The 24,040-nt window shown below is 42.3% G+C and overlaps 1 protein-coding gene across 1 annotated transcript in view; it reads right to left on the bottom strand.

Annotated features, from left to right (window-relative positions):
* The window catches only part of ITGA1 (integrin subunit alpha 1), a 193,048-nt gene that overhangs the window by 146,311 nt on the left and 22,697 nt on the right, over nucleotides 1-24,040 (bottom strand). The window contains exons 2-6 of the mRNA XM_075589078.1: nucleotides 10,881-11,001; nucleotides 9,431-9,543; nucleotides 7,451-7,539; nucleotides 7,248-7,362; nucleotides 5,771-5,898 (exon numbers count right to left, since the gene is read on the bottom strand). Of these exons, the coding sequence (XP_075445193.1) occupies nucleotides 5,771-5,898; nucleotides 7,248-7,362; nucleotides 7,451-7,539; nucleotides 9,431-9,543; nucleotides 10,881-11,001 (566 nt within the window). The remainder of the gene's footprint in view (nucleotides 1-5,770; nucleotides 5,899-7,247; nucleotides 7,363-7,450; nucleotides 7,540-9,430; nucleotides 9,544-10,880; nucleotides 11,002-24,040) is intronic.

Genomic DNA, 24,040 nt, shown 5'->3' with positions numbered 1-24,040 from the left:
AAATACGTACTGATTCAAAGTACTCCACTTTAAAGACAGATTTACTGCTCACTGATTCCTGTGCAGAGTCTGATGTACACTGGCGACACACTTTATTCGAGCTCGGCTAGTCCCACGAATTCGGGTATACCCGGGTGTATTGAGGTTTATGACTGTTTTCTGCCCGAGTGCATTGAGTTATTTTCCGGCAGGGATTGAAGCATTTTATTCCCGCTGGCTGCAATACTGCACAGTACATATATATATACTGCATTACAATTCATGAATTTATGCCATCTGGTAGACACGCGAAGCATTGCAGCCTATTAAATCCTAATCATTATCATTTAACAGATCAGCCGCCCGTCAGCCAGGCATGAACCCAGGCTGGGAAGGCAAATGCAACGGGGCTTGTCAGAGGTGAGGAGCGGCGCATTCCAGGTATCTGCCAGGTACATACCGGGTATTTGCTCGAATAAAGTGTGTCGGTGCAGTACCTGTTGCTGATTCTTATGCTCCCGTTTTGAAGACAAACAACCTTCTTTCTGATTCCCCTGCAGTATCTGATGCATCCTCTGCTGATTCTATGACCCCCATTGCAAAGACCAGTTTTCTGCACACTGATTATCTTGCAAAGCCTGATGTCTCCATGGCAGATTCCAAGGCTCCGGCATCAAAGACAAGTTTACTGCTCACGGATTCCCTGGCATCTGTATTGATGCATTCCGATACCCAGCTACCCATGCTGACTTTGACTAGACTCAACTTGTGGCAGAACATTTTCAGGAACATTTACATGCTTGTTCATTTGGTGTTCAGGTGGCCCACATTTTTCAAAAATACAATCTGTGTTACAGAATTTAGGGGCCTATTATACTAGGTTTGATAACCAACTCATGGAGGATTTTGAGCAGTTGGACAAATCATGCGGGGAAAGCATTTTTTCGCTCAAACGTATTGAGCAGGAGCTGCACAAAATCAAAATAGCGCCAATTTTATAAAATCACACTATTCTAGTAGCCTCGATAAACTCATCACGGCTCTAGAATAGCGAGTTTATCAAAGTTTTAATCTCGCCGGCCCTAGGGTGGTGAGATGGGATCTGAGAGCAGGACTTAGAAAAAAAAATGAAATTCGGATTGAAGCTGGGAGTCTCAGGAGCTGACACACATTAATATCAGCTCCGTAGAGCCCCGGCTTCGATCCTATACAATACAAATACATTTACAGGCAGCTTCATTAACTTAGTAGCTAACCGCTAAGGGAATGAAGGGGATAACAACCAATGCCTGTTTTATTGGGGGTAGCAGGGGTGGGTGAAGGTGGTATTTGGTCCATAGTGGGTGTTTAGGCCTTGCGGGGGATTGCGGGAGGAGTTAACCCTTTCGGTTACTAACGCTAAGGTAATTAAGGGGTTAATCCCTCCCGCTACCCACCTGGTAGGCATAAACGCCCACTGTGGGCCAAATACCACCTTCACCCACAATCGCTACCCACAATAGACATTAAATACAATACTAGCCAATACACCCATTCATTGCCAGTGGGGTTACCTATGCCCTCAATGGGAGCAAAGATAACCCCAATGGCAACGAAGCGGCACCCCCTTTACCCTCAACAACCATTACATTACATGACAGTAATGGGCAAAATTACTATTATCCAGATATGGATAATTGCTCATTTGCCCATTCCAAATAAAACATTTTCCAACCAGCATACAGTAAATAAAACTTCTACTTAGCCCTGCCAGGATGGAGGCCATCCTTGTCTGCCTCTCTGTCCTTGTCCTCTGTTGGCAGGAACACAACAATAAAAAATACAATCTATGGCCCCTAACCCCTTAATCCCTTTAGCGATTAGTAACCGCTATAGTAATTAAGGTGTTAACCCCTTCCCCCACTACCCACCTGGACAGCCTAACCACCTTCCCTAGGGCAACTACCCCCACCCTCTACCCATTGATTGGTACAGTGGTACATCATGCCCATATAATATGGACATGATAAGCCACTATGGCAGTCAATAGACAACCTACAAAAATAAAAAAAACACCAAAAATAAACCAGAATCCAAAAGCCAATTACCAAAAATAAACCAGAATAAAAAAAAAAAACAGCCACCAAAAATAAACCATAATAACAAAATCAATCACCAAAAATAATCCTGAATTCAAAATAATCAATAACCAAAACAAACAAGAATTAAACTAATCAATCACCAAAAAAACAAGAATTAAACAAAGCAATCAACAAAAATAAGAGATGATAATTAAAAAAATCATACAAAATAAACAAGAATAAAAATAACAATCAACAATAATACATATCAATGAAATTATAAACAAGAATTTGCCAAAAAATGCATTGCTTGTCACTGTATCTATCTATAGCCCTAAGGGTGCATATATACTGTACATACATTGGCAGTCAATGGGTATTCAAAAAAATTAAAATTAAAAAATTCAATAAAAAACCTGAAAAACAAAAATTACATACATTCAAAGTTTTTCTTACGTTTAGATGTCTTCACCCTCCGATTCCCGATGTATCAGGAAGCTCTCAATCCGCGAAGCAATGATTCTCAGCTTCAGGTACGTTCTGTTCTTCTTCAATTTTCTGTTCTTCAACCTTCTTTCCTCAATTTTCTTTACTTGTAATCCATAGTAATCCATTGGGAGATGTTGTCTTGTCATCCTTAAAATAAAATGAGACGGGACAGGCCTTATAGAAGGCCTGTGATGTCACATTTTAGTGTCAGATGGTACAACTCCAATCCGATTGGATGCATGTGATAAGTTTTTAACATTTCTTTAAGGATGTGACATTATCTCCAAGGGAGGTACGTCACAGCCTTAAAATCGCATGCCTGCTATCACATGGTACTACAACCTATCAGATTGTCCACAATCCGATTGGTTGAAGTACCATGTGACATGTGCCATTTTTTTCAAAAGGATATGATATCATCTTTAAGGGATGATGTTACATCCTTTTAAACATATCTGCCATCACATGGTACTGGAAACAAATGGATTGTGAGATATACTGTACCACGTGGTAGACCCATAATATAATCTCACAGTCTCATACAGTAGATAATTCATATGCTTGCAGTGGAAGATATTTACAGCAATAGCAATGAACAATAGAAAATGTCCAAAATGTTCTCAAAGATTTGAAAATTCGACAAAATGTTCAGTTCTTCCCCCCAAAATATAGGACAAAACGGCAAAGTTCTCCCCCAAAAATATGCAAGGCCACATAACAAATATGCAGGGTACATTAGTCTTGCAACCTATATATTTTTTAATTGAATTGACAACAAATTTGGCAAAAATGGTGCAATTTTCTCAAAAGGGTGGATGTTTCACACCCTATCTTTATTAACTACACCATCCCGTGAGTTGTTTTTTTGTTTTTGTTTTGTTTCTAGAATTTACTACATTTGTTCACAGGTTTCAAAAATATTTGCAAGCTAAAATGTAACCAGTTCAGATGCACTAAAGCAGCGTTTCCCAAATGGTGGGTCGCGACCCGGCACCGGGTCTCCGAAGCAAAATTGCCGGGTCGCAGCGAGGCTGGCCGCACGGCGTCCCCCCCTCCCTCCTTGCGGCATCCCCCCTCCCTCCTTGCGGCGTCCCCCCTCCCTCCTTGCGGCGTCCCCCCCTCCCTCCTTGCGGCATCCCCCCCTCCCTCCTTGCGGCGACCCCCCCTCCCTCCTTGCGGCGTCCCCCCCTCCCTCCTTGCGGCGTCCCCCCCTCCCTCCTTGCGGCATCCACCCCTCCCTCCTTGCGGCATCCACCCCTCCCTCCTTGCGGCGTCCACCCCTCCCTCCATGCGGCGGCCCGAGGTGAGGTGCGGGACAGTGCTGAAGTGGTGCAGGCTGCTATCGCTGGGGTGTCAACGGTGATTTGCTGACTCGGGCTCCTACTGCAGCCCCGCATCATGATGTTGCCGCCCATGACATTCTCCGCCCCCCCACAGGATACGATGCCCGGCATGATAGGAGGTAGGAAGTGGTGCGTTCCTGGCGCTCCCTTCCCCTCAGTCCCCTTTGGTGCGGGAGATAGGCGCAGGGGGTGGGCAGTGGTGGCTGCGTGGTCGCTGGCGGGCAGAGGGAGGCGTGGAGCCGCCTGCTCGGATCGCGGGCTTTTCCTCTCTCCCCCGCCCCCCCCCCCACCCTCTCCAGTCACTCACATCCGTCGCTGCCTCTGTAATAAATTGTGTGTGTGTGTGTATATAGAGGAGTGTGTGTGTGTGTGTGTATCAGTGGGTGCGTGTGTGTGTATATATAGGGGAGAGAGTGTGTAGGGGAGAGAGTGTGTGTATCAGTGTGTGTGTATAGGTGAGTGTATCAGTGGCTGCGTGTGTGTGTTTAGGGGAGAGATAGTGTGTGTGTGTGTGTGTGTGTGTGTGAGTGTGTGTGTGTGTGTGTGTGTGTGTGTGTGTGTGTGTATATAGGGGAGTGTTTGTGTATCAGTGGCTGTGTGTGTATGGGGGAGAGAGTGGGTGTATGTATCTGTGTGTGTGTGTGTATGTATCTGTGTGTATGTATCTGTGTGTATGTATGTATCTGTGTGTGTGTATGGGGGAGAGAGTGTGTGTATGTATCTTTGTGTGTATGTATCTGTGTGTGTGTATGTGTCTTTGTGTGTGTGTGTGTATATTGTGACAAACGGCTCACTCCGGGGCTCCGCCGTCCGTCCGGGACTGTTAGAACACGGTCTTTTAGGGTAGGTTAAATGACGAGGCGGCACGTGCTGTTCCTTTAAACAGGGTATTCCTGGTTTATTCAGTCACAGGCACTGATCCTGCCACAGTGCATACAATAGAATCACAAGCAAAACAAAAAGCTGCTCACCTGAGCGATAACTTAACTTAAATATTCCCTAACTCAGGGTTGAAGTGGCTTTTCCACTTCCACCAACAAAATAAGTAACTTCACAGTCTTTGACAAAAGAACAGAAGGTTTTAACCTGTTTGGGGAGAGGCCTTTCCTCTCCTGCCTCCAGGCTCTTGGGGGAGAGGGAAGAGGACCCAGGAAATAGGTCTTAAGTACCTGATTTCTAATTAGCATGACAGGGGACAGAAATCAGGCAGCAGACAAACTCTGGTCTGGATCGCTCACCCCTCAGTTCCAGCACTTGCCAAACTGTGGGATGGAGTGCATGTATATGAGGCTGCACTGTTCAGCCTAGACAGGACAGAAACTGTTCAGTATCCTGGGAGCCCTGTATATGGAATTTATTACCATCCCCTGGTTTCTGTCATAATATGTATGTATGTATGTATGGATCTGTGTGTGTATGGATCTGTGTGTGCGTGTGTGTATGTATCAGCCACAGCCACTGTGTTTATCAGTGGCTGTGTGTGTGTCTGTGCAGGCCAGCAGTGGCTGTGTGAGTGTCTGTAGGTCAGTGACTGTGTGCGTCTGAGGGTGGGGGGGAGGGAGAGAGAGAATAGAGGGGATTGGGAGAATATATGAAATCTGTATGGACATTCATAACGGTTTTATTTTACCTATAGACGATAAAAATTTTAGTGGGTCACGAAGGAGAAGTTCAAAAATAACCGGGTCACGGAAAAAAAAGTTTGGGAAACGCTGCACTAAAGGGTATATTGGACCCGCTTGGTCTGAAATTCCACAATTGTCCGCTTTGGCGGATATTGAATAAGCCCCTATTTTCTGTCACTGTTGTTATCTATATTTTATTAAATTTGGAGTTATGCTTTCAGGTACAGTACAATAAAATAGAGATAAAATTTACAGTAAAACATGCATTTCTTACCTGCGTTTGATTCGAGTGTATATTCATATTTTTTAGAAGTTTTTGTAAAAATTCGATTACACTTTCCCACGGATAAACACTGTTAGAGCCGTCAAGGACTATTACTATGTCCAGGTTGGTGGTGCATTCTGCAATTAAACAGCTCATAGGTAAGACATTTACAAAGTCATCACACAATATATGGAAAACAAATACCAAAACCTTGCACAGTATTCAATGGCAGTGTTGGTGCTGAATATCACAACATGCATACAGTATCCCACCAAAAATGGACAATGAAGTCTGCTACATGTGTACAGCACATGCTGTATCCACTGGAGTAGGCAAAATATATATGAAAAAAATGTAATATATAAAGTTTATAAGATTACAAAAACCTCAAAAAAAGTGTAACACAAACTAGTGCTGTGAGCACCGCTTAATTTGTTATATTCCATGGAAAATCATGTACAGTAGAGTCTAAAGGAATTTATACTCTATTTTTGTTACACGGTATGTGTAAAATGTTATTTGTGCACATCAAAAAATGTTCAGCTAACTAATTAGCATAGGTGCATCATGAGACTATTTGCATTTGTCCTTTAATTGCCATACTATGGTTTACTTATCAGTGAATATATCAGATAGTACAGTAAAGTAGATGGTAGTGCCAGAAAATTTCAATTGGTTTCACCTACAGCAGGGGAGGGCAACTCCAGTTCTCAAGCCCCCCAACTGGTCAAGATTTTAGGATATCCCTGCTTCAGCACAGGGGGCTCAATTAGTTGCCTATTCCTCATTCTTGATTCATTGAGCCACCTGTGCTAAAGCAGGGATATCCTTAAACCCTGACCTGTTTGTGTCCCTTGAGGATTGAGGTTGTCCACCCCTGGTCTACAGTAATCCACATAATGTTCATATGAGAAACATTACAAAATGATGTGCTGTTTTTTTGCACTGTTTATTTAATTAACATAACTATTCACTGAAACGACAGACTTTGTGGTTTGATTTGGATCTTCTGTTTCTTAAAATGAATGATTTGGGCCAATGGGTGCATCCTTGAATCTTCTTGTTATGCATAATTCCCAACAACCCAACGAAGAATGGAAGTACAGTATTTCTACATAACTTTGTATTTAGTCTTGGGGTATCAGGATTATATGTTCTATGATGTTGCATCTTTCAAATGTTTTAATGTACACAGCATTTTTATAAATTATATGTATAATATCATATCAAGTTATTATCTGTACAAAAATAAAAATAAGATATTACAGTTTAATACTGTAACAAACCCCCTTGGCTTAAGCTATATTGCACGAGGTCATTCTTATTTTATATACAGGTAAACATATTGTGGGAAAATTAGTGCCAGTAACTGCTCTATTCAGTTGTAACATCATATATTTGCATTATCCCATTATAATATGCCATAGCACGAGCAATCCTTTCATTGTTAGAAACTAGGTCTCCAAATACAATAGCTTGCACATACCTTGGACAGAAGGTGCAATGGAGTTTAGAACTTGAAAAGTAGAACTGACATTGGAACAAATGCCACTTGTATAATGCAGACTTCCACATCGGTATGCATAAAGAGGTCCACATGCCTTGGGGAAATTATAAAAATATAACTATAAAATACTAGTTGTTTACATTATCATGCATTATTCAAATTTTCAGATTAGGTTTACTTACCAGAAAGCCACCTTTGGGATTTGTCACTAAAGTGGATCCCATCGTCATGTTCTCCTTTACCTCAGAAACATTGGCAATGGATGTGAAACCTACATACACAGCACAGGTTAATAAGTAGACAACAATACATGAGATCTACCCGCCTTTTCATTTCACCAGTAGCAGTACAGTAAGCCGTCCATTTCCGCTAGTATTTATGAACATTGCATGCTTCTCCGAATCACAATCATGGAAATACTTTGGCTTGCATCCTACTGTAGGAAGCTCTCTAGGCTACTGGTAAACATATTTTGTGTGCAGTACAATAACATGATGTAATACAAATGAAGATACTGTACAGTACAAAGACTGGTTTCCCACAGTAGTGATAATAAAAGCACAACGATAATCTAAAACGTACATGTTTCTGGGGCGAGTTGCAGACCTAATATAATGTTTTATACATGTACTGTATTTTCTTCATCAAACTAATTAAACACTAAATGAAAATATTACATACACATACAGTACAGTAGATACTTTGATGATGCTACTACAATCATTTTATTGTGTATAACATACAGTGTTATACTGAGCTTGCAAAAGACAGCTTTTGTGTTGTTTCTATTGACAGGTAAATACATTAATTGTATCACCTATTTTCCTTTACGGTAGATTTATGTGTGATGTGCGTTATCATATGAAAGTGACCACACATTTCAATGATCATTTCTGTGCAATCATGTGTATCACACTTCCACAATTGTACCACATACCAGTAATACCATATCTCTTTAATTTTAATTAGTTATTTTTTTACCATTCCCACATAAAGAAGAAAAAGGGGGCTTTTGGTTAGGAACTACACTTTAAGGAATACACCCCAGTTTGAGTCCAGCTGTTATTTATTTATTTGTTTATAAAATGTTTTACCAGGAAGTAATACATTGAGAGTTACCTCTTGTTTTCAAGTATGTCCTGGGCATAGAGTTATGATGACAAATACATAGTTACAAATGTATAGTTACATTAAGTGAGCAGGGTGATACATTAAATACAAGACATTGCATGCACAGTTAAAGATGATATATGTTATACTGTAGGTGTATGTAACAGTTACAGACCTTGCACAAGTCTTTTATACTTTGCTGTGCCTCAAAGACCACATTGTAAGAGCTGTGTTGCAGGAGGTCATTGTGCCTATATTATTGTTATAAGACCAGTAAGAACCATGTTTACCAATAGAGCTAAATGAATAAATTTTGTAAATTAGTAACCACTTACAGTATATAAGGGTACAGGAGAGTGAATAATGTTGTATGAAATTAAGCACGTTCATTATTAAAAGCACACATATTCCCAGCAAGCTGAGGTTTGAGCTGGTCTTTTGTTGTATCTATTAAAACCACTCTGGTCATGTAAATATAGATTAGAATGAAACGGGAGTGTGAGATCTGCTCAAAATAAATGGATATACTGTATGCATGATAGCATGAAGGTTTTAAAGTAGCTCGTGCCAGGTTTTAGGAGCTGTCACTGGAATTGGAACTAAGTTCTCTTGCTCGTCACTCCTTTTCCTAAACCATTGTAAACGTTATTATTTAGGTGCAATATAAAGATGCTTTACCATTATTTTACATACGGTACAGTCCGACAGAGTTTTGTTCATCAGCATGGCACATGGAATCATACCTTGTTTCCTCACTGTAGTACTGTACCTATGACACATTCTTACCTACTTATTTTTTACTCTAAATGTAATAAATTATCCAAAGAACACCTTTGTTTTCAAAATATACATTAGTGGGAAGAGGCTAGAATGGTATTTTGCCACTGTGCTAAGCTGCATGAATGTTGTCTCTTAGACTGGCCTTAACTTTAGGCTAGATTAATTTCCATATTTTAAAGACATTATTAAATATGTAAAACCACACCTGTTTTTATTGGACCGATATGTGCTCCAACTAAGTAACAGAAAAAAGTCATATTTATTCCACTTACCTGGCAGGTTAAGTTTTGTGCAGGCTGGCTGGCTGGCCATATTTACTTGGCATTTATATACATCACCTGTTCTATTCTTTGGTTGGCCCTCTAAAGGAGAGCCAATGAGCACCCTAAATTGAAGCATGATATACAGTAATATAGGTTATCTATATATTCTATAGAACATGTTGTTCAGTGCATCAAAATTACATTACATTTATCGTACTGTACATACAAGACTTATTTTAACTGTTTATTGCCATATATTGAAAATTTACAGATGTATAGATTTAAAATAATTTCAAATAAGCAGTTAATGTAAACGCACCCCAATGTAATAAACTCAAATTTAATTTAGATTTACCATCATTTAAAGGTCCATGTACAGGACTGAAATTTGTCAAATACATTTCAGTGAACTACCCCTAAGTGCCTGTTTAGATATAATGACCCTGCTATATACACTGATTGTAACTGCTACACATTGTATGGTAAAGTTAGCATTTTAGTGTCACGTAATAGTAGGTAAATAGTGATATGTGAACTAGTCCTAGCTTCATTCATTAAAGTTCCTTAAATTATTTGAATAATTAGCATTATGACAAAAAGTTAATTTGACCACCATTTGTCGTTTCACAAGGAACGTTTTTAATGCAACACTAACTAATTCTTGGCAAGTTTTTTTTTAATAAGCTCCTATTTCTTTGTGAATAGTTAGGTCAAAGTTGCTCTTTGAATAGTATATATTTGTTTAAAAAAAACTTTTTGTCATCCCTGGAGGTGCAAAATGTTCTGCAAATGTGATTAATGTATACTGTATGTTGCACACCTGTAGTAGTAAACAACCAGTATGGTTAACAGTGCTCTAATATTTATAAACTGAAACCTTGTAACACATCTCTCCTACTCACTAGTTCTGTCAGTTGTTGGTTACATTGACTCTATACTCCCTTGATGGATTTCGTGTACTCTTGCTTAAATTCTGTAAGAATTTACTAGTCAGTAAAAAAAATCTACAATAACAGCCTGTTCTTTCATATAACCCCTTTTCCAGGATCTCTCCTTTTTCCTTTGTAGGAGGCATAGGATGGAGAAGTCATTGGCATAGAAATTTTGAGATCTCAACTGGTATCTACCTTCAAACTTAAATGTGACCCTAATAGGATCCTCGCAAAACACTGTTGTAAGGTTCCAACGAAGGTATATATTTAAGATCTACCGTATAAAAGCACCTTGTAGGAGTTTGAACAGAAAGCTGCTACTTTTTCTGTTGTTTCCAGATTCTAATATTACACATCCTGTATCTTTTGTTATCAGTGGTCAACTAAGTATTTTTAGAGAAATGTCACACTTAAACCGTCGAACAAGTACAATATCTCAATTTTTTTTAACTGGTGTGATATTTACTTTAGTATTATGGTTTAAATTACCACTTAGCCCCAAACTGTCACATGGAGATAAAATGTACCATTTGCCATCTTCATTTTCAAATTGTTGAACTGTGTATCCAAACATATCTTCCACTGAGCCACTAAAAGTTAGTCCATTTTTCACATCCACGTTGAATGGCTCTGCAAGCTTCAGTAAGGCTTTTATACAAAAAATACAGAGAAAATAAAAAATAAATATCAATTGATCAAAATGTAGGATATTTTAATGCAATGTAACATACAGTGAAATATACACTCTAGCTGTAAGGTGACCTTTGTCAACTGCGGGATTTTATTGTAATATCAGAGAGAGAGAAAATGAGCAGCTGTTCAAAGGAATAGGTTTCACTGGAAGTGTACCTGTATATTTTAAACTGAGCAATTCCCTCTTTTCTATTTCCACATACAGTAGAGGCAACGCTTATTCTAACATTTGCCTTAAACTAGCCGGGTTACATTCAGGGTATGTGCTGGGTATGTTCTAGGCTAGTTTGAGGCACGTTTAAGGCATTTCTTCATTGACTAACGACCCATAGGATTAACACAGCAGGGATCCCTGGCATTCCAATTCAGTTTGAATGGGACTGCCAGGGACCCCCGCTGTTAATCTGATAAGCCATTAATCAATGCAAAAATGCTGGGGCTAGTTTAAGGAAATGTTTTCAGAATGTACCTGGGTGTACCTGGGTCTTTTGAGGAATTGCCACTGGTTTTTTTTAGAATAATCGCTGCCTCTACTGTAAGTAATGAACAGAATTACTATTGGATTAATCATAGTTTATTGATCTATTTTAACTATACTTCCACCTGCAAAAGAACAGCATTTTACGGTGTAAAAAGCATACCCTTGTACAGTATGTACAATGTAGAGCTATGTTTGCTGGGAAATGCGCAGGGACTGAGTTCTTCTGGAGCTCCTTCTTTAGATATTAACAGGAATACCTAGAGAAAGCAACCCCCTCAGCCATGAGCAGGGGTCTCATGACCTGGGGGGGAGGGGCTGGCCTTCCCCTAGCTGGCCCACCCCTACCCTTCCCTCCCCAGCACAGGGGAGGAGGCAACTGGGGGCCTTCTTAAGGCCAGGCTGGCGGGCAGCACGGCCCTTTGCTGCCCGCCAGACGATTCCCACCCACCCATACCCTTAGGTAGTATGGGGCAATCATGTAGTAACCGGCAGCAAATGTGAGCAGTGCCGGGGTACTCCTCCCGTAGGGTGAGCATATGTACTGTGTGCGGTGTTAATGCTTCTCTGTTCTGTTGTAGTAGGAAGTGCTGATACTTTGCGGATAATGAAAGGAACAATGTTCCAAGATGGAGGGGTCGTTGACCAGCTTTGCCTTTGTCGCGGTGGCTCGTGGGGGGTTGGTGCTTGTTCTTGCCAGACTGGGAGCTGGGCCGTTTGAGCCTGGGGGGAGCACGAGTGGGCGAGGTCATATATTCATGACGTTAAGAACTGCTCGTGCAGGGGACACGAGGGCAGCGGCTCGGGGCCGGCTGACCCTCCCCTCCCCCTCCTGTCAAAGGAGCACTCTGGCAGGGAGTGGCATTTACCCCTCATAATTTTATGTATAAATAAATAGCCGCGGCCATTTTACCTCCAGTTTCCAGTCTCCTGTCTTTATTTGCGGTATATGTGGGGACAAGCGGGGGGAGAGGGGAACTGCCTGGCAACCTACCTGGTCATGACAGTGAAATTAATAGGAATTCAGTTGCAATACAACCCAGGGGTGCATAATTTATAAGGATTTTTACCACATTTCCTTATTTAAAGCAGAATGATTTATCAGTGTTTAGATATGTATAGTTTTCTTCACTGTTTAAGTTTACGCCACCTTTTAATTACAAAACAGCTGAGTACAGTTATTTCTTTGTTGCAGTATTACATTTGAAGAAGTCCAAGACTAAATATCAATTTGCTACTTAAAGGGACATTCCTTCCTAATGAACTAAGGCATGTTGAATGCTGTAGGTTACGCGTTGCTGATTGAAAAAAATCAGACAAGTAGAAGTGTTCAAAATAATGTTTACAGCTTTTAACTTTCCCATACTTAACGAAAGCTTTGGAGGTTTTTGTTTGAGAATTGTAATTTTATTTTAGATATACAAAACAAAGCTATAATTTGTAAGGATTTTAAAACCTTCATCTAATGTTTTTTGGTGACCAGACTTTTCATCGCTCGTCTAAACTTGTGACCTTGTGTTCCTGCATTTGTTTTGCCTTGCCTTGCTTTGCTTGTGCCTTGATGTGTTCTCTGTTGCTTTCCTGTGTACTGACCTGGCTTGACTATTGGACCACCTCTGGATAAAGACCCCGGCTTGTACCTGATTACCCGCAACTCTCCATCCCAGACCTCGGCTTACAGACAATCTACCACTCTCCTGGCTCCTACCCTAGACCACGGCACAATGGACATTGACCACCCCACTGGCTCTGCCCCAGGACTCCGCAAGTACTCACACTAACCCACTCTCTCCAACCCAGACCCGGCTACGCTGACTATCCACCCTCCAGGCATGCTCCCGCTGCTGTGCGTGTGCAGTCTTGTACTTTCTTACCTCAGTACCGGGGTTCCATCTTGTTCGTTGTGAGCCCATGCGTTATATACCCCACCCCAATACTGTAAATACAAAGCACACACCCACCCCACCCAAATAATGTACATGCAAAACACACACCCCACCCAAATACATACAAAAACACACACACCCCACCAAAATACATACAAACATACTAATCTTGGGGATGGTCTCAGGCCGCCGTGCCCCATCTCTCCCAACCTGTGGGCCTCCATCACTGTCTCATGCAGAGCCTCTCTCTGATGTTGGTGCACACTGGAAATTGGGCCCAGTTTCTGACATGCACCTGCGTCAGAGTGAGGCTCGGTGGACACTGATGTCAGACAAAAAAGTTGAACTGGCAGCTGGAAAAATAAATTGGGCTCAGCCTCTGGCCATGCCCAACTTCCAGACCAGGTCCCCCACAGCCCCTAACCTCTGGCCAGGCCCAACTTCCAGGTATCCCACAGCCACTGACACTTGACCCGGCTGTCCACCCTGTCAGTGGCCCTTTCTTTCCACATGCCCCATTGTCTCTCTAGCTCCTTTTATCTTCTTCAAAAGCCCTATTTCAGGGTCTGGATGGAAATTACCACAATAAACAAAATTTAAATGCCCATTGAAAGCTTGACAAATCGCTTGCATACTCTGACAGCGCCATAACTTTTTGAGCAAACAAAAATGAGCAAAGTTTGCGATCTCGTGCAAAAGCTTTACACATCTCTACCCCTTCATCTCTATATTTCCCCAATTAAATTCAATTTATCGTATGTCATTTTTTTAAAGTAGAGATGGGGAAATTGTCAGTATCCGTTTCTCAGAATTTCCAGAGATTTCCATTCAAAATCCAATATGCGGTATAAAATCCGTTGACGGATTATTCCAGTTTCAATCCGTGCGAAGTAATGCCACCATTGGATACAATCTGTATGGATTTTTAAGAATCCAATCCATGGATTCCACAATCCGATTCTTAAAAATCTGCCAACGGAACGTGGAATCTGACATGTGGATTCTCAGATATAAAAAAAAAAATCCAAAAAAGACGAATCACTCTTTTTGAGACTGATTTGCAGAAATCCGTGGACCAAAGGAACCGGACGATCTGAGGCGGATCCAAATCTGCCCCCAAAAATCATCCATTACAATTGAAAAGGGGGTGCAGGTTTAGGTCAATTTCTGCTATAAGTTTCATCAACCCCGCCTCTGCAGTGTTTATGACTGGACAAAGGAATTTTAAAGTTCAGCTGAATTCATTCAGAAACCTTTCAGTCTACATCTTCGTTCCACCAATGGCAGACAGCCTTTGGTGGCAGTCGAAGGGCACACAAAGGGTGTCAACTGTTTCCTGCCTTATTGATTTGTGTAAAGTCTTTTACTACAACACATTGCAGGACTATTCAACCTCATCTAACACAATTTTATCCTTGTCTGTAACTGTTACATAGCCCATAATCATCTATAGTATTATCTCTAACTGTCCATGAAATGTCCATACATTTAATGTATTACCACTTTATTACCATTTAATGCAACTGTATTATCATAACTCTGTGCCCAGGACATACTTGAAAATGAGAGGTACTGTAACTCTCAAAGTATTACTTCTCAGTAAAACATGTTAGAAATAAAAAAATAAATAGATAATAGTTAACATCAGTTGATGGTCTACATTATGCTACTTACAGTATAAAGGGTTAATCTACACGACATATCTATCATTGTGCAAATTGTCAGGGTGATTGAGCAAGAAATATATGTTGATGAAAAAAAATTAAAGGGGTCTTTTTATTTCTGAATACGGAGTATATGTGTATACTTTACATGTGTATATACATGTGTGGATGTGTATATATACTGTATGTATATATATATGGTTTATACATACACATACAGATGCAGCAACCGTTATTTGAACAAATCACGGTGCCGTTTTCGTGTGCGCTGCTGTACTCCATGCGCCAATCGCCCCAGGCACACGTTTTTATCGTGGTTGATTTGTTTGAATTTCATGGATTGTGTGCAATTAAATGCAATGAAATGAATGAATTGTAATGTGTACAGTACTGTGCTACTGTGTCAATTTCAGGTGTTTAAAAGCCAGAACACTAAAATGCCATTTTCTGCACTCGCCTGCACTTGTGTCTTAAGGTGGTACGGTTGGAAGAAATCTTGCGCCATGACATGGGTATTCCGAGGTATACACTGCGTGAAGTGTTTTAATAACGGCCGCTGCATCTGTACACACTTTAGTACCAAGGATTACTGCTTTAAGTTATAACATTTAATAAGCAGATAAAACACAAACAAGTTCAGAAAGAGCAATTATCAAATAAACTTTATTCTAGTAAAATAACTTGTATATTCTAAATCTGGCTAAATGAATTACAAGCAAAAATGTTATAAAGCTTTATTGCTACAGTATATCTTTGTATTCTGAATTTCTTGCATGTGTATGTTAGTTTGTTATAATATACTGTACTATATCACTGTTTTCTAGTGATAGTGAAGAAAAGATTGAAACCTGTTCTGGAAAACGCCCTACGCGTTTTGTCACGGATGACACGGGTACCCCTGATGAAGTCATCCGTGATGAAACGCATAGGGCGTTTCCTGGAGTGGCGAGTGTAGCAGCTGTTTTTTTAACTGCACGCGAACAGAGGCAGACTATTACATCTCCAGGCTGCAGAGGGCAAGTGTGATGCCCTGGATCCACACCGAGTGGTGTTCACCAAAAAGGAACTTACCCAAAGAGGTGTATGTGTAGCTGGAGGAAGAATCTTTGTGGGACACAAGGTGGTTACCCTATCCGGTACACAGAGTACCAAGTCACCCTTTGGACTACCGTATGCAGTGAAAGAGGCACTTTTCCATCTGAGAACGTTTCATTTGAATCCATGCTGCAGTTTGGAGATTGAGTATATCTCATACCTGCTTATATTCTAGCTTGTTTTGTGAGTGCGCATTTTATATTTGTTTCAGTCAGACAAAATTATTTTTATACTTTAGCACACTAGGAGTGTGCCTGTTTTCTTTATGTCTTTTGTATATATACGGTATATATATATATAGCTTGATGATATATTCCAACAGCGCTTGATGATATATTCCAACAATATACCATATACCATAAAGTGATATGATTAGAATCAAAGTCTGATATTGGTTTAGAAATCACAAAGTATGTCAAAAGACATGACATAGTAAACAATAAACAAATGTGTGTGTATTATATAGCAATTCAAATATTAATAATTCTGAATACAGCGATAATTATAAAATGTCCATAAATAAAGTCCATATAGTGAAAAATGTGCAACAAAGGATATAAAGTGCCGTGACAGTTCCACAGCTTCTGCGAGGATTAACCACATGCACAGAAATTTATTGGAAAAAAGAGGCACGTGCCACATACAGTAGCATAAATTTGTGTTGACATTTATTATCAAAAGTTGAAGATCTAAAATTGCTCACTCACAAGTGTAGATAGAAAAAGTGCATTTAGAGAGGCATTATCTCAACAGGATAGTACTCATCTGGGGCTTCTCACACTCCATGGTAGAGGACGATCATTTGAAATCCTGGCACCATATTGGGAGCAGTAGAGTCAAAGTTTAGGAATAATCCAGGGAAAAAAAGTTGAAGCAGAAAATTCCAATTGTGTATGGAGTCATCTGCTTACTGTCTTTTAATATATTAGAGAACCAAACTAATTGTGCTAACAGAGATACAGTAATAATGAAATGCTATTAATATGCTTAATAGTGTAGTAAGAACTACGATTCAGTGTATTGGAATGCATCTGTCAAATCAAGTCTTTGTTACTGAAAGGTTAAAGGGTTCAGAAAGTCCAATACAGCAAATAAGAAATCTCATATTTTTCAGAATTGGAATAAACACTTGTAATAGGGGATAAATTAGTTGGCATCATATGTAACTATTCTCATACCCTGGGGACAAAACACAGCAAATGGAATGAAAAGTTTATTTGTTACTGAGCTGTACAGACATCACATTGTTGTACAGAGATAAAAAAAAACAAAAATACAGATATGAGAGATTATTGTTAATGTGGGGTTCCCAGATGTTATATATACAGTATATATATATATACAGTATTTATTCGTATCGTCTATTCGTTTTTGATTATTCGTTTATATATATATATATATATATATATATATATATATATATATATATATATATATATATATATACATGTAGAGGTATCAGTACCGTGTTAGCCGAGCTTCAATAATCAAAAAATAAATAGATGATACCGTTCTGTGGCTAACGAAATGCTTTTATTTGTGCGAGCTTTCGAGATACACTGATCTCTTCTTCCGGCGATGTTACAATGAATGAAGCAAGGATAACTTAAAAACAGTGTCTCTTGGAGAGGCGTGCACGACAAGGAGGTGAATGGCAGCTTAGAGTGTGAGCTCCATCCCCTCCGGCGTTTCAAATCGATCTAACTCCAGCAAAAACACAGCAACTGCATAATCCAGTATCTGCAGAACGTGTCTAAATATACAGACATGGCATCAACTAAGACTTTAAGAAAAAAAACACAGCCGGTATCTACTTATTTTAAGAGCAAAGAGGCTGCCAGGGCTGACATACCTGAGTCTCCAGTGCAGACAGCATCAGCAGACCCAGAATTGGACCCCTCACCTGAAGAACCAGACGATATGGATATAATGAGACGTAAAGACATGAAGGAGTTTTGCAGCAATATGCAACAATTCTTTAAGTCTGAACTTTGGGCACTTCGGAAGGATATGGACGCAATAGGGGAGCGTACAGCCGCTTTGGAATCCAGGGCAGATGAGACAGCTACATCCACAGCAGAAACACAGTCGCAAATATCCGCCTTAAAGGCACAGGTCACCTCCCTAGAGGATAAAATTGAGGACGCAGAGAACCGCGACCGGCGCTGTAACATACGGCTGAGAGGGGTCCCAGAAGCTATAACTGACCCAGAAGAATTCACCTCGAGGTGGCTGGAACATATATTCCCAGACATGGCTGCCAGAGACCTGGTTCTGGACAGACGCCACCGGGCACTGAGGGGAAGACCTCAAAAAGGAGACCCCCGAGGGATGTGGTAATTAGATTCCACTGTTACCGCACCAAAGAAGAAACATGCCGGATAGCAAGGGAACTGAAGGTAGTGGAGTTTGAGAAAATAAAATTCCAAGTGTACCAGGATCTGTCACCTGCCACGCTAGCAAAGAGGAGAGCATTAGCCTCTGTTACCAGAACACTGCGTGACCAAGAGGTAAGGTACCGCTGGCTATTCCCGTGTGCCCTAATGGTCTTTAAGAACGGGGTGGCACATACTCTCAAAAATGTAGAGGACACAGAGGGATTCCTTAGAAGGGTCCTGGGTTCAACACAGAGCCCCCCTCGCCATGCGGCAGCTAAAGATGGCGCCCCCGCGCAGCCATGAGCTAACCCACGACTGATGCACTGAGCCCTGCATAAAAGACCCTCCACTAGCCACAATCACCGGAATCTTCTATTTTGACCTACCCCAACATTGCCCCTCATGCCCTCGGGACCGCTTGGGACACCTTCCGCAGCCCTCACCAGTCCCTAGAGAGGGGAATCAGCACCCTACAACGCAGCAGGTCCTACTCACGTTTTTTGGCCGGCAGCCATCTTCCCTTACTCCTTCCCCGAGGCGCGAGGGAACTTCAGTGATCTTCGCGGGCTTGTCCTGTGACGTCATCACCCCGCGCCGTCTTCCCGCGAGAGCTGGATCCATGGCGCCTGCGCAGTAGAGGGAGGAAGCGGAGGCACCTACTGCCCTCACCAAGATGGCCGCCGAGGAGTGCTGCCACGCGCGGGACCTCCGGCGCCTGCGCGGAAGAGGGAGGAAGTGAGGGAGCTTACTGCCCTTACCAAGATGGCCGCCGAGGAGCGCTGACACACACGGGATTCCGGCGCTTGCTGCCCTCACCAAGATGGCCACCGATGAGCTCTGACACACAGAATGAGGAGGCTAGCGGGGGCGCAGACGCGGAGGAGCTCTGGACACGCCACAAGGGAGTGTGCATGGCAGCCTCCGCTCGTGCCCATGCCCCAGAACTGTGGTCTCCCATATAATATACTATACTATACATAAATACACACAATAAAAAGGATCTAAGGGAAAGGGAGGGGGGGTGTGGGGGGAGGATGAGGAGAGGGGGGGTGGGAGGAGGAGGAGATGGGGGGTGGGAGGAGGAGGAGAGGGGGGGTGGGAGGAGGAGGGGAGGGGGGTGGGAGGAGGAGGGGAGGGGGGTGAGAGGAGAAGGAGAGGGGGGAAGGGGGGTGAGAGGAGGAGGAGAGGGGGGAGGGGGGGTGAGAGGAGGGGGAGGGGGGGTGAGAGGAGGAGGAGAGGGGGGAGGAGGAGAGGGGGGGATGTAGAGAGGGGGGTGGGGGAGGAAGGAGGAGTGGGGATGCATAAAAAGGATCTAAGGGAAAGAGGGGGGTGAGGGGGATGGGGGAAGAAGGAGGAGAGGGAGGGTGGAGGGGGAAGAGGAGAGAGGATGAAGGAGGAAGAGAAGAGGGGGGGTGGGTCAACATTCTCCAAGGAGCTAAGTAGATGGGCTCCAAATAGGTGACGTGGTTCAGGGAGGGAGACAGAAGGTTAGACACAGGGCAAAGTTTTTCTTTATGTTTGGGAGGTGTTTATTGATATGCAGTTTCTGTTCCAGTTTCCATCGTTGAAGAGTTTAACGGAGTTACATATAGTAGCTGATTATGGAAAACACGCCGGCGAGATCCCCCGTATTGGCGTGCATGCGTTCCCACTTACGATCCCTAAGAAAGAGGGATCGCGCACAAGTCCCAGGGAGGTCGGGTCCCAGCAAGACGGAGAGATTCCTCTATAAGACTGGACCAGGAGACCAACCCCATGGGCGCAAGAGACACACTCGGGGGCTCCCGAGGTGGATTCTTGTTTTTTTATTATTTGATGTCTCTGCCATGTTGATGTTATATATGCATGTTATTTTTTGTTCCCTCCCTACTGTTTTTACCTACATGTGGTCCCCCATCCCCCGCCTTCCCACCCTCCCTTCCCTCCCTCTCCTCCCATCCCCCCTCCCCCTCACCTTTCCCCTCCCCCTCCCACCTCTCCCTCCCTTCCCCTCTCAAAGGAACATCAGCCACACCGTCAAAACACACAACAGATGGTACAGATGCGTCTCAGCACTACAGACCGGGCATGCTCCAAGGATGGAATCTTGGGTAAGTCCAAAGATTTCACGAAGCTATCCCACACACACATTAATAAATGGCGTTGATACTTATTTCCCATAATGTACAGGGCTTTAACAACCCAACCAAACGGAAGTTAGCCTTTACAGACTATAAAAGGAAACACGCTGAAATCCTTTTTCTACAGGAGACACACTTCAGTAAATCAAGTGCCCCTAAAGATCTTGACAAAGATTTCACCCAGGTTTTCACATCATCAGCAGCAGTCAAAAAACGGGGGGTAGCTATATTATTCCGGAACAGCATTCCGTTCGAGGTGCAGTTAAGTAAACGTGATACGGATGGTAGATACATTATTGTTGTAGGTACAATTAGGGGGCAGAGAATCACGTTGGCTTGCTTATACGCTCCCAGCGAGAAGAGCACGATATTTTTCGATAAGTTTTTCAGAACCCTGAACTCAGTGGCCCAAGGGAGCATTGTGCTCGCGGGTGACTTTAACATAGTCATGCAACCGCACCTGGATAGGTCAGGGGTTGTAGGTCAGTACAACAAGGGAGCGGGTGTATCTTTGCGCCGGGGCCTCAAGACCAACCAGTTATCAGATATATGGAGGGAATTACATCCGGCAGACAGGGATTACACTTTCTTCTCTCACCCCCATGGCTCGTACAGCAGAATTGATTACTTTTTTGTGTCCTGTCAACTGGTTCCTAAGGTTACCCGAGCAGGGATCCATGATATTTCATGGTCAGACCATGCGCCAATAGAGCTAAGGTGCAATAATATCCGAACTGATAGACCTGGGACGAACTGGAAACTTAATGAATCAATCTTAAAAATTCCCGAAATATGTGATGTTATTGGCAACGAGATTGACCAATTCTTCAATATCAATACGGGCTCTGTTGACTCACAGCTTGTCCTATGGGAAGCCCATAAAGCAACATTACGCGGCACGTTAATAAATATCACAGCCAGACGAAAGAGAGAAAGAGAGTCCAAAATTATTAATCTCCAAAATAAATTACAGACTTTCTCCTCTAACCATAAAAAGAATTTAGACCCCAAAACCTTACAGGAGGTAAAAGATGTCAAAATTGAACTTAACATGCTACTAGCTTCCAGAGCTGACAATTCACTGAGTTGGTCAAAGAGAAAATTTTACGAGAAAGCGAACAGGCCGGATACAATGCTAGCCCGCATGCTAAAGGACAGGCAAGCTAAGTATAACATCCAAGCTATACGCTTAAAATCTGGTACCCCCACGTCTAATCCTCAGAAAATTGTAAACGAATTCGGCTCCTTTTATGAAACACTGTATAACGGTGAAAAAGTGGCACATAACTCTACAACGAGCGGTGCCCTAAGAAATTTCTTAGCCAGCTCGGAACTAGGGAGATTGACGGACACTGATAGAGCAGCTTTAAATGCTGACTTCACTATGGAAGAACTATCTCAGGCCATTAAAGAACTGAAGCCATCAAAGGCCCCTGGGCCTGATGGATTCTCAGGGCTTTACTATAAGAAATTTATAAAGTTGCTCGCCCCAAGGTTGCTCCACATGTTTAACGCTATTTTAGCGGGAGCCCCCATCCCCAAGGAGATGTTAAAGGCGTCAATATCACTAATTCATAAAACTGGGAAAGACCCGCTAGACTGCAAAAGTTACCGGCCTATATCATTAATTAACACTGATGTTAAATTATACGCTAAATTATTGGCAAATAGACTTAGTCTCATCCTACCCAGACTTATACACCCAGATCAAGTCGGATTTATCAAGGGCCGGCAAGCAGCGGATAATACACGACGATTTATTGATCTGTTGGATTTGGCAAATAGTAAGGCAACTCAAAGCATGTTGTTAAGTCTGGATGCAGAAAAAGCTTTCGATAGGATAGACTGGCCATATTTAAAAGAGACGCTTGCGACATTTGGCTTTGGAGATCGGGTGAGTGAGGCGATTCTATCGCTGTACTCTAACCCCACCACCAGGGTCATACACCAAGGCTACCCCTCTCTGCCATTCCAAATAAAGAGTGGCACGAGACAGGGCTGCCCATTATCCCCGCTTTTATTTGCCCTATGTATCGAACCACTGGCGGCACAAATCAGAGGAAACCCAGACATCTCAGGGTTAAACGCATACTCCCAGACCCATAAAGCGGCCCTGTATGCGGATGACATCCTCTTGATTATCACAAAACCCCTTACGTCCCTACCAAACCTCTTCGACCTACTAGATCGATTCTCTAAGGTCTCCGGCTTCAAAATCAATCAATCCAAATCGGAAGCCCTCAACATCAACCTCCCTAGACACATAGAGAAATTACTAAAATTGAATTTCAAATTTAACTGGCAACAAAACCACATAAAATACCTGGGTGTCCACATCACCAAAACTGTAAAAGACGTGTACAATGCAAATTACCCAAACCTGATTCGGACCTTAAAATCTGATTTACGGAAGTGGACATCCAAAAGGATATCCTGAATTGGACGTATCCATAGTGTCAAAATGAACCTACTCCCCCGTATATTATACCTCTTCCAAACTCTTCCAGTGCCACTCAGTTGGAGGGACTTGCACTCACTTCAATCTGAAATCTCCAAATTTATCTGGGGAGGTAAAAAACCGAGAGTAAGTAAATTAAATATGAAAAGATCTGTGGTGGCGGGCGGCCTAGCAGTACCCTGCCTGGTATCATACTACAAGGCGGCACAATTAAGTCAGATTGTACAATGGCAATCTAACCCAAAGTTAAAGAGATGGGTGGAAATAGAAAATGCTGCGTGTGCACCTCTGGAATTGAGCAGCTTAATTTGGTTACCTAAAACGGCGCGAAAATTTACCGCCATGCCGCTCTGCTCGGTGACCAACTCAGTGTCAATCTGGGAGTCTACGAAATTTCGGCATTCCCTCACGACAAAAAATTCCATTGCAACACCCATATGGAATAACCCTGATTTCGCTCCAGGTCTATCAGTCAGTAATATCTCAATCTGGAGACAGAGGGGCTACAATCGAATTAGAGATCTGGAGGGTTATGACAGAAAAATCAAAACATTCGACCATATCAGGGAAGAGAAAGAGATCCCTCACTCAGAATTCTTTAGATACCTCCAGATCAGGGCATTTTATAACAAATTTGCCCCATACCCCCTACTAACATCTTTCGAAAAGCTCTGTCTGGCTGAGGCCGACACGAAGGGACTTACATCTCAGCTATACGGAGAAGTGATCAGTTCTGGTGAACATGAGCAGCAGATACCCTCATTCCGATCTCAATGGGAAACAGATCTGGGAGAAAACTTAGAAGATGAAGAATGGAGCGCCATATATATAGCCACAGCGAAGAGCTCCATATGCACCACGCTCAAGGAGAACGCATATAAAGTCCTAATGCGATGGTACCTCATCCCACTGAAA

The sequence above is a fragment of the Ascaphus truei genome, chromosome 1, assembly GCF_040206685.1.
Source record: "Ascaphus truei isolate aAscTru1 chromosome 1, aAscTru1.hap1, whole genome shotgun sequence".
Taxonomy (NCBI): domain Eukaryota; kingdom Metazoa; phylum Chordata; class Amphibia; order Anura; family Ascaphidae; genus Ascaphus; species Ascaphus truei.
This window is presented reverse-complemented; position numbering and strand designations above follow the sequence as displayed.